Here is a 12,520-nt window from a genome sequence, read left to right as displayed (position 1 = left end):
AACACAAAAGTTAAGCTGAACACCTTGTCTTTGATGAAGCCCCACAATGAATAGTCCAGAAGAGTGAGGTCAGCTGAACGTGGTGGCCCTTTAATAGGACCATTGTTTTCTACCCATCGTCCTTCTTAGAACATTCAATGTCAAATCTTCCAACAACTGAACTCTCACCGACTAGAATTCCAAATATATTTCCCCCATCAAAGAAGTCTAAAAAAAGTAGGGCCCTATAATCTTGGTGTCTGAAACAACAAACATCAACTCCAAATCTTTCTTGGAAATTTGTAGCTCCATGTAAGAGGAAATTTTTTGTCGCCAGTGATAATGAATATTTCTGTTGAACCATCCGTTATTTGTGAACCCACTCTCATCACATCATAACATTTTATTGTTATTGTTGTCTAAGTAGCCATCTACAGAATATTTTTCCTGTCATAGTCCGTTAAACGCAAACGGTGGATTTTTCTGACTTCGTAAGGTCTGAATTTATTCATTTCTTCTCTCTCTCTCTCCCTCTCTTTACCACCCTCCCAATGACATTTCTTTGTTCTCATATTCCACAAATCCTGAATCGAATATATATCACTCAACATGTCATCACTCACACGTTCAAAGGTAAGACCTCGTTACTCGTTAGCTCGCACAAGTTTCCCAACTTCTGAGAGTTGTCGTTCGTATGGGGACGGCAGCTAATTAACGGAAAAACAGATTTTAAACAGATTTTTAAACTTTGTTATTACTCTGTTAGTTACTGTTTTTCAAATGAACCATGATTCTGTAAACTCCTCTCAATATCTTTCGGATGGCTGACATTTCTCGGGGTACTATTCCCCATACAAAGCTAGAGATCCAGTAGCATTTCTCAAACATAATAATAATAAATGAATTTATTCACAGCAGAAATAACACGATACAATATGGAGAAAAACAAAATAGAAATTTGTCAATAGGATACAAGATTGAACAGGGTTCATTCTTCCTCTTGCACCTTACAATAAAAAAGATCTCGTCATTAGAAAAATTCATGGTTTTCCCCACACAAATTCACCACAAAAGAAATAAATATGTAACTGTATAACTAATAATATAATGATTTCTGACAATAGTCACCGCATCGCAACCTGAACAAAGGAATTCCAATGATAGGACATCTATAATTTCGGAGATAATTTCGAAAATAACCATCCTTGCACTACTATTAAGATAGATACCTTTTTTTCTTCAGAATGGAAGAAAAATTCGAAAGACATAATAAAACGTGAAAACGCAATCGAATACGACCTAACCTACATTGTTATTAAGTAATTATATTTTATGGCTCTTGATCTAATTACCTTTTCAATGCATAGGCGTAGAGAAAGAGTGGATACCGATCGCCGCGACGTTTAGCCTCGGTGGGCCTGGTTTCATAAGCATATAATAATAAAATCATTGCTATCGACAGAATCACCTTCCATTATTATATATATATATATATATATATATATATATATATATATATATATATATATATATATATATATATATATATATATATATATATATATATATTATGTATCGAACTTTCAAATATTATTTTTTGAAAGGCGAGTGCTGCCACCTAGTATCATTAGTTAAGTATTAATTCTGTGTATCATATTCTGAGATTAAGTAGTATAAGAGATGATTTATTACCGCAAGCGATCAAGAAAGTCGATGAACGGTACTAGTAAAATAAGTTTTGTGGAACTTGTAACATTATTAGTTCATTATATTGATTACCAATGATTATCCACGCCTCAATTATTCAACAAAACATTATTTTTGTGGAAGAGCCAATATTCCTTGATGTTTTTCGGGTTTCTAACCTTCCACAATCTTAAAAATACATCCTCTTTTGATCTACATTTATTTATATTTCAGTTTGTGGAATATGTAGTAAAACTATGTTTTTTTCCGTTAAACAGCTGTCGCACCCCTACGAACGAACAACCTCAGAAGCCAAAACTTGTGCGAGCTAAGGACTAACGAGGTCTTACTTTCTAACGTGTGATTCCTAACACGGAATAAGGTTAGAAACCAAAAAGAAAACATCAATGAACTTTCAAATACTGTTTCGCTAGTCAGGCTGGGTTTCAAAATACCTAAAGTATAGAAAAAATTCTTACTTCAAAGGTCACAGTTGGGTGCTTATACGAGTGATAGAAACACGCCATCTAGTATAAACTCAGTTTGAAATTGAAAAAGATACCAATACTCTATTCACTTTTGATTTCCTTCTACTATTTTACATATAGTACAAGTTGTAGAAAAGGTAAGAATTAAAGGAAATCTGCATGTATTTATTAAAGGAATATGAAAAACATTTGTAATTTGCCAAACACACAATAAACGTATAGAAAATATGGAGAAACTTATACAACAAAACTTTGTAAAGCAAATAAAACTCAGGCAAAAATGTTTTTTTTTCAAAAATACTATTGGATTTATCTTTCGTATTTACTCAATGAAGTAGTTAGCACTAGACTCTATGAACGAGTTTTTAGTGTAAATGCGTTCGGATGAGAGCTGGAATGGGAGTCATTGTTTGGCTTCCACATCAAAAATATTTGCATCGTTAGTTAGACTCTAGGAACAAATTTCTTTCAGCCATATGATTTTTAGTTAATCCTAACCTTCAAAAGACACGTGTACAAATTTCACAGCTGTCGGACTATTAGTTTGTGGGATAGAAGATTTTTAGTGAAACAACTTTTGTTCATTTAAAGAAAATTGATAAAAAGGTATTTCGTGTGTTAATGAAGCATTGTTTTTTGGTGAAAAGAAATACTATTGACATTATTCGGACGATTATTGCACCACCAAAATCAACGGATGATAAGTGGTTTGCTCAGTTTAAACGAAGTGAAATGAGCACCGAGAACGATGCATACAGTAGAACATTTGGGGATGCGAAAGCTCTGTTCAAAGTCGGTACCGCGCTTGCTCACAATCGACTGAAAACAACAACGAATTGATTATCAGTGTTTGAAGCTGTTCCACCATGAAGAAACAAATTTATCCGTCGATGTGGGACGATGGATGAAACATGGCTTCATTATTTCACACCAGAATCAAAACGATCGATTCCAAGGCGTGCAAAGACGCAACAGTTGGCTAGCATGGTTATTGTATCAGTATTTTGGGATGCGCATGGTATAATATTCATCTACTATCTTGAAAAGGGGAAAACCATCAACAGCGACTATTACATAGCGTTATTGGAGCGTTTCGACGACAAAATCGCAGAAAAACAGCCCCATTTGAAGAAAAAGAAAGTGCTGTTTCATCAAGACAATGCATCGTGTCAAAAGTCAATGAAAACGATGGCAAAATTGCATGAATTGGGATTCGAATTGCTTCCGCACCACCGTATTCACCAGATCTGACCCCTGGCGACTTTTTCCTGTTCTCAGAACTCAAGAGAATGCTCGCTGGAAAGAAATTGAGCGCCGATGAAGTAATCGTGAAAACTGTGGCATATTTTGCGGGTAAACACAAATCGCACTAAAAAAAATGGTCTCGCTAGTTGTATCGACTTCGAAGATGAATTGTTCAGCCCAACAGATACTTTCTCAACTTTCACATTACCCTCTTTATTGTATGTGAATTAAGTTTTCTGAAATAATATTATGCTTTATTTTCCATAAAGAATTTTTTCCTAACAATTTGTCCTGATTACTGATATGATGTTTCAAGCATAACAGGTGGCCAATTAAAAAAAAGTTCAAGAACGTTTGCCTGCTTTGGAAGAGGACAATCAGTACCTTTGCCTACCAGAAACCCAGATTTGGTTTCCTTGAATTTTTAAGTGCATGAAATATTGCCTATGTATTTGTCGAGATATTTAAAATTGATTACTCCAATACAATTTTTTGATGGCTTGTTCAACTTTTAATAGAAATCAAGATGAATTAGCAAATTTCAATTGTACTTTTTCATTTCCAAATTCTACCGCTACTTAGGCAGTGTTTATTGGCTAGTTTGAAATCAAATATCCATTTTTGAATATGTCTATAGCTCAGAGGCTTGATCCTTTCGACTTTAATGTCAAATTATGTTGGAACGCCATTGTTTGAGACAACTGGTCATAACGAGTTCTAGAGCAGGTAAATAATAGCATATAACGAGAACAAACGACTGGAGAGCTTTCAGCCGCGAAATTATAGGGTACGAAACCGCTTTGGATCCTATACCTATTCATCGAGGATGATTCTCTTAGAATTATTATTCTCGTAAAAATCATCTACACGATTGACGAAACACTCATGGGAATGTTCCTGAGAAAAAAATAACAGCGGAAGTGCATTATAAGCAATATTATTTGAAATTTGATTAAAAGCAGGATGTATACTTATATGTTGGAAAACTATCAATTCAAAAGAAATTATGATATTTTTTATTACACTTTCGGTTACTTAAAAATACAACGATGTAAACAATATCATCGACTTACTTATCAGGTGATTATAATATAGATTTCAACATCTTTTCACATGAACGAGAGGAACTACTTGATATATTTGCACAATACGGCCTTTATAGTATTGTTTATCAATACAAGATACAAGATCGATACAAGAATATCATCAAGTTCTAGTACAAAAATTGACAATATTTTTCTAACGCTGAAACACGTAAATATGTTATGGATAACCGCTTCTCTGATCATAGTACCAAAATTATTAAAATCAACTCACATAAGTTATGCTGTAATCATATTGAAGAGGTCAATTGTTTCAGAGACTATTGCAATAAAAATAAAATACTCTTTCCCCAAATTTTACAAAAAGAATCTTGGCGCGATAGATATGATGCACTATCATGCAATGAAAAATATGAAAAATTCTCGAATACATTACAAAGTCATTTCTTTAGGACATTTCCAATGAAGAAAACAATCCTCAAAAATGTCCCAAAATGGTGGATCACCGAAGAAATCAAAAGGTCGAGTATACAGTTGAAAGATCTATATATTCTTCAGAAGAATTACCCTATTTTGAAAGGTCAATATCAAATACAAAAACGAAAACACCATAATCTTGTGGAAACTTGTAAGAGAAATCATTATAACCAAATAATTCAATTATCTGAAAATAAAAATAAAACCTCCTGGACAGTTATCAATAAATTGAAAAATAATAAGAGACCCAAATCATCCAATATAAAAATCTCCATTGAAAATAAAGAAATCTCCTGTCCTGATGACATTGCAAATCTGTTCAATAATTTTTTCATAGGTGCTCCCAAACAGATTATAGACGATATACCACAAGTTAATAGTAACAACTTTGATCATAGCCTCAACAGAAATCTTACTTCAATGGTTGTACTTCCTTTCACCGAGGAAGAAATGCTAAATATAATTCTCTAAACTCAAAAATAAATGTTCGTCTGAACCTGATGACTTTCCTAATAATATAATAAAAGAATTCAAAAATGATTTGGTGAAACCTATAAGTCACTTAATAAACTTTTCACTAGAAACAGGCATATTTCCCGATGCTCTCAAAATAGCGAAAGTGATTCCATTCCATAAAATGAAGGAAAAAAAATGCAATGAATAACTATAGTCCCATATCACTTACATCAGTGTTTTCCAGACTTTTTGAATATTTTATGCTAGAGAGGCTAAACTCATTCATTGCAAGGTTCAGAATTATTCCAGAAGAACAGCATGGATTCAGAAAATCTAAATCTACATCTACGGCAACCACAGATACATATATACACATTCTCAATGAATTAGAAAAAAAAGAGCCCTATAGGCATGTATTGTGACTCAAGTAAAACCTTTGATTGTGTTCCACACGATCGACTACTTGACAAGCTTTGGTCTTATGGTATCAGGGGATCTGTTTTTAGCTGGTTCGAGTCCGCTAATAGATCAAGCAATAATGTCGATAATTCTGGAGTTACAAACAAACAAGGAAACATACATACTGGTGAAGCTAATAAAAGCGTGTTAAAAATACAAAAGTGTATCAACAAATGGTGAGCTGAGATATGACAGATTGTTATGAAAGTTTATTTGTATATTTGGGAGGTCATACAACGCTTAATTTTTACCCTTCAATCACCAACCCCTATTTTTTAATAGCCGTTTTAGTGATTTAATGATTTTTAACCATGATCATAGATCATTGATTCCCGTCAGACGTCAACCGGTTTCACTTCTCACTCAGTAAACAGTACGGAGTAGGGATGAGAACGAAACCAGTCTCTATCTCTCTCACACAATAAGCCTTATCTCACTCCTTACAGTTTTCAGTAACTATTATTGTTTATCCGTCGAGCGTAGGTACAGTTAGCGATGTCTCCGAAGCTGTGAATTATTCAGAGTTTTTGAACTCAATGGATTTACCAGGCATGCCAATGCATGATTTACAACTGAAGGTTGGATCGCTCCGTAATTTGAATCCACCACTGCTGTGCAACAACACGCGATTAGTCTTTAAAATTAATTAAAAACGTTGTGGAAGCCATCATTTTAAATACCAAGTTCCGAGGTGAAAATATATTAAATCACGAATCCCTATTATACCTACAGATACGCCAATTCATTTTGAACGTGGCCAAAGCCAAAAAATGCCCGTTTGTGACAAGGCCTCTTATTGGTCGTATAACTTCACACAAAAGCAACTGCTGACGAAACATTTGAAACAATTTTTTTTCTTCTCAGAGCTTTTCAATAAAAACTTATTTTCAAAAATATATTTTGAGAGGGATTCATTTTTTCTTTTCCTTTTTCAAATCTAGGACTGAGAAGAATATAAGTAGGTTGAGAAACCGAGTGAGAAACACACAAGTAAAACAGATGACATATAAAAATTTTTTCGTAGCATACTCCACATAATATCCCACATGGCCTTGGGTGTTCTAGTAGGTCGGATACATTGCGTGCGTTTTTAAGCAGTAATTGCAGATCAGAGCGGCCGCCTCTAATTGCACATAATGAAGGGCTGGCGCCTGAACCGTCTAGCGACCAGGGCTAACATTTGTTTCTCGGTACCTGTTTCATTAGAGTGTTTGCGATTGTTGACATCCAGGTAGAAACTAAAGTTAACCGAAACGCGTTTGTCATTCTTATCTCATCTTTTAAAACAGCCAATTGACCGTAAATTATTTCCGGTCCTAAGTCTTGTAACAAATTTTCTTGATATTACTGTTAAAAACATGTGAACCCACTTTAGTCACAAGTCGAGAGTATTACTAGGTATACTTTTGTTGCTGGTGACAAATTAGGTACTGTGTAGGCAACTTGAAATAACAAAAAAATACTATGTCGATATTGGTGAATCTTTTAATGAATCTGAAATCTTCAGTATGGAGCGAGGGAACACATTAATTCTGGTCCAGAACAAGAGCAGTTGTAGCTTTCGTTAGAATGAATTATAATACAGGTTATTTAAAGTTGATTGACAATGTTTCATGATGAATTTCATTAGTTCGAACTTCCATTGTCTGATATTATATAAAATGATTAGTGTCCGACCGAAAGTTCGGTTTCGGTGGAGTTTTGACAAAAAAAGGGTTTCGGTTTAGTTTCGGTTTCGGCGACAAACCAGCCGAAACTACGACCGAAACTGCATTCGGAAGTTCTCGTGCTGTGATCGGTCATGTTCGGCGCGTAGAATTTCATACAAGTGACGCGTCCACGTGCGTGCGGAATCATGTCGTGACTTAGTTTGTGATTTACTTTGTTTATTATATAAATATTAAGTACCCATTGTGATATTAGGTAACAACTTAAATAAGTAATTTTATATTTTTGAAAAACCATTATTAAAAGAAGAATCTACACCTACTCAAATAAACACCTCACCTATTTTAAGTGTTTTTAAGGTGCAATTAATATTTTTCCTTAAATAAGGGGTTGTTATCTGTTTATTTGTTGATTATCAATAAGTAAAAATGTCGAAGACTGCATAACGTTGTGATTTAAAGATAAAAAAATGAAGACTGACTGATTATATTTATTTTCCGACTGATTACATTTATTTTTCCCTCTTGTAAGGAAGTTTCGGTTTCGGTTTCAGCCGAAACTGAGACCGTTGCCGAAATTCGGTTTCGGTCGTAAACCGAATTTCGGATTTGAAAGCCCTGAAAGAACTAAAAAAAAGAATTAAAAATGAATAGATGAAAATAACAATTATATTAAGCAGGAAACCTGAAATGAAATAATTGTGGAATAGAATACAAGTAAAAATTGAACAGACGAACAAAAAATAAAAATTTAAGAGTTACTTCACGACGTTTCGATTGTTGGTATCCACGATCGTCTTCGGTGATGACTGGGTGATGACAGTCAATTATCAGAAAGGCTAATCAGTATCATCCTGAACCATTGTAACTTTCAACCAAAATTCAGTCTATATACGGAATTCATATGACTTGATCAATAAAATATCTGACAAAACAGAAAAAGTGGCTTCATTTTTGAGGAAACGATACATTAAAATTGCATATAGAACAAGTAATACGTTGGAAAAGTAAGTTACAAATAATATAGACAAAACATCCAAATTCGAGAAATCAGAAGTATATAAATTAAAGTGTGGAACGTGTCCTAAGGTATATATTGGCCAAACTGGCAGAACATTTAGGAATCGAATCCATGAACGTCATATGAGCTATGTAAATAAGAAAACAAGTTCAACATATTCAAATCATCTGTTAGAAGAAAATCATATAGCTCGTATTGCTGCCGAGATACAAAAATCCTGTAAACCTCTATTTGCAGAGTTGAATATCCTGCCATTAGTCTGCTTGTATCTACTAGAGGTGGTATGTTATATCTACAGAACCAGAAATACACTTCCGAGGTATATAATGATGTATACCCATATCAAACTAGAGCTAGCAGCAATATCTATTCCAGACGTGACAATCTTGATCTGGTGTCAAAGGGACCAATTTCCATGGGTAGGTATAAAGGCTTACAATAAGTTGCCAGTAAATATTAGAAATGAGACCACACTATCTAGATTCCAAAGCGCCATGAAAACATATTTACAAATTAATTTGTTTTACGACTTCACTGAGTATGTTAATATGAAACAATAGTGAATTATTGTATGTTTTTATATATTTGTGATTGTGCATATTGATTGTAAAACTATAGGTTTCTTATTTAGGATAAGAACTTCTTTATTGTTCATTGTGATTGATATGTTCTATACCCAATAGGGTCCCTGAATGAAATATATGATTGATTGATTAAAATTTGCATTTTAATCTATTACTGTACTAATAGTTATAAAAATCCCAAATTAGACCAGATCGTAAAATACTTCGGTAATAAAAAAAAAAGTTGGGGATCACAAGTTAAAAGGTAGGACCTCGTTAGTCCTTAGCTCGACTTTTGAGAGTTGTCGTTCCTAGGGGGGGGGGGACGACAGCTAGTTAACGGAAAACAGATTTTAACAGAAAATGCAAAAACACCGATAGTATATTATTACTTATTACACAGGCAAGTCACTAGAAAATGAAAAAGAAATAAGAGTTCAACTTGAAACGATTGGAATCACAGGATCTCTAGGATAAAAGTCGTACGCTCATCAAAACTCTACTAAGGGAATATTCTGCGTATTGTTACGCGCTATAAATCGCATGTTAATAGTGAAGACCTCGCTATTTCCCATCTCGCTCAAGTTTCGATTTTTAAGTCTTGCCGTTCTATGAAGACTACGGCTGGTTGATGAAAATATTAATTTTCAACTCATTTTCAAGCCCACCACACAAGAAATCGATCAGTATATGAAAAATCAGTACTCATGTAAGTAACGTGTTATTTTCCCTGAGGGCCAAAATTCTCCGCGTTATTTTCTTCAATAATGCGTTATTTTCTTCCCCAGAAATCACTATTATGGTATCAATGAAAGAATTGTCTCTTCTACTAGATTTAAGCTCTGGCCTAGAAAGCAATAAGGCTAAGTAACAATATTTTCTTGTGGAAAAGAAGCTCTTTGTCTCTTTACTTCAACATTTTCTTCCGAAGTGAAATTAATGATTTTAAGTTAGGTGGCTCATTATACTGAGAGAAGAGACTGGTGATAAATTTTCGTTAAAATATTTCATCTGCCAATCACCCCTTCTCAGTTAAAAATCTATAATGAGTTAGGCTACATATGCCGGTCCGACCTAAGCACGATTTGAAATTTGCATGAAAAAATAAAAAGTGCATACCTATCTAAGTGATTTTTCATCGTTAGTGAATCATCCAAAATCTTATCAAGTCAAAAGATAAGATAAGTATTATGGTGCAATTCCACATCGCTTTTAGGCCTGGAGAGATGTTATTAAGTAGAAATATATTTGCAGTCGATTTAAGTTCATTACTTGACCAATTATTTATGCGGATTCAAATTCCTCAGTAATCAGTACACGTTCAAGTAGATGTGTCTAACGGGATTTAAGTCTATAAATAGCAAACAGCAACAAAATCGCAGTAAGTGGCTACCGGGAAGCCTTTAAAAGAAGATACTAGCAAGTGTTATCAATTGCCATACATTCAAGAATTTGAATAATGACAATAATCGTGCTCAGTTCGTTAAACCCGACGGAAAACATGTGGATGCCTTAATGTTTAATGTATTCACTCACCAGTAGAAAAATGCCATGATTTGGGTGTCTTCATTATCGGTTTATTAATAGTGACAGCTTCTTCACTGGCGGAAACCAAAGAAAGTATAAGGGAAATGCAGTAGCAGACTAGACAAAAAAAGAATGCAAAAGTCATCTTGAAGTGAATTTATCTAGACTAGACACTTTCACAGCACAGAATGTGTTTAAACCCCTTTGGGTAACGTTTATTTTTAAAAGTTTTCAAATAAACTGTTCGAGGCGCCAGCTAAATCAAACAAACGATAAAACTTATTTTATCATCTAGACCGGTTCATTTCGGTAGTTACGCTACTGAAATATTGATTAATTATTGTCGAGCAGGTGCAAATTTTAGTTAATGTCAACTGATATTATTTGACAGATCGTACCTGGCCGCGACAATACAAACTAAACGTCTACCAGCACGACCGAACGACACAACAAGCACTGGTGAACTGAAGTCTGCCCAGCTGGAAGTTAGCTTCAGTTCAAACTTCACTGGGTGAACCGTTTAGTGCGGTGCTGGTCCCACTCTTTCCTCTTTGTTAAAGGTGGCCATTCAGGCACTATGTATTTTACTAAAAAAGTATTTTTGAATATTCATGATTGAAATTTGTTGAATGTGTGTTCATGAAGTAGAAATAGGTAGGGGAAACACTATGAACAAATCAAATATTCTGGTCATTGGTGGGGGACTAGGAATATTCACTCTAGACTTTCTTGCTTATTGATGTCTGGTGGCTTCAACTACTTTTTCTTCAGATGATAAAAGCGGTAAAGATGGCTTAATGCGCCTCAATGAAAGCAAAAGCCATTAACATAGAGAGAGAAAAACAGTAAATTTGTACAACAATAATAATTATAGTATGAACAATGATTCGTAATACTGAATAAATCAATTCAAAAACATGAAGAACATTTTGAAATGAATGAATTTAATAATAGGGAAGAGAAAGAATCTAGAGCACCGAACATTCGAGAAATATTTGAAATAAAAAATTTATCATCCGATTTATTATTTTAGGTTTATATATTTGTTAGTTTTATGTCTAATGAACACAACAGATGCAAGGTCTGTTAAAAAAATAAAATTAATGTTCCAATGTTGAAATTTCGCGGGCTATTTACATTCGATTAGAGTTTTTTTATGTTGGTACACTCATCTCGAACATATGTTCACAGTTTCAGCTGTTTAGTTTGCTGGTGAGAGGCATAAAAGTTAGACGCGTTTTAAGTGTTTGACGACTTTCTGCTATCAAAAAAATGGATAAAAGAATTTGCATCAAATTTTGTGTAAAAAGTTGAATCAAGTGCTCAAAAACACTTGAAATGTTGACAGTGGCATACGGTGATTGTACTTTTGAGTCAGAAAAATGTTTACAAGTGGTACAATCTTTCCACAAGAGGTTGAGAAGATGTCAATGACGACGCTTGCGCTGGACGCCCCAGTACATCAACAACCGATGAAAATGTTGAGAAAGTGAAGAGAATTGTAATGAAGAAGTTGCTGAAGATGCCTGCATATCGGTTGCCTCATGCCATGCATTTTTTTTCGTAAATTTTGAACATGAAGCGTTTGGCAGCGAAATTTGTTCCAAAATTACTGAATTTTAACCAAAAAAACGTTGCATGAGCATCGCTCAGGAATTGTTGAATAAAGTCAACGGCAATCCAGATTTGCTCACCCGTGATTGCTTATTCATAAGTTTTTGACCGAAAACAACACCGTAATCACGCCTCAGTCACCGTATTCACCATATTTGGCCCCTACGACTTTTTGTTTCCAAGACTGAACAGAGCCAAGAGGTGCTGGTGTTTTGCGACGATTGAGGAAATAAAAAGTGAATCGCTGAGAGAGCTCCAGGACATACCAAAAAGTGCATGTCAGAACTGTTTATTA

The 12,520-nt window shown here is 34.4% G+C and overlaps 1 protein-coding gene across 1 annotated transcript in view; it reads right to left on the bottom strand.

Moving 5' to 3' along the window:
- The window catches only part of LOC141484830 (uncharacterized), a 92,644-nt gene extending 81,555 nt beyond the window's left edge, over positions 1–11,089 (bottom strand). The window contains exon 1 of the mRNA XM_074180273.1: positions 10,621–11,089. Within this exon, the coding sequence (XP_074036374.1) occupies positions 10,621–10,756 (136 nt within the window). The 5' untranslated portion in view covers positions 10,757–11,089. The remainder of the gene's footprint in view (positions 1–10,620) is intronic.
- Positions 11,090–12,520: the final 1,431 nt, after the last annotated feature.

This window comes from Leptinotarsa decemlineata, unplaced genomic scaffold (genome assembly GCF_025532065.1).
Source record: "Leptinotarsa decemlineata unplaced genomic scaffold, Ldec_3_MD MMD2_tig00026294_RagTag_RagTag, whole genome shotgun sequence".
In the NCBI taxonomy this organism is placed as follows: Eukaryota; Metazoa; Arthropoda; class Insecta; order Coleoptera; family Chrysomelidae; genus Leptinotarsa; species Leptinotarsa decemlineata.
This window is presented reverse-complemented; position numbering and strand designations above follow the sequence as displayed.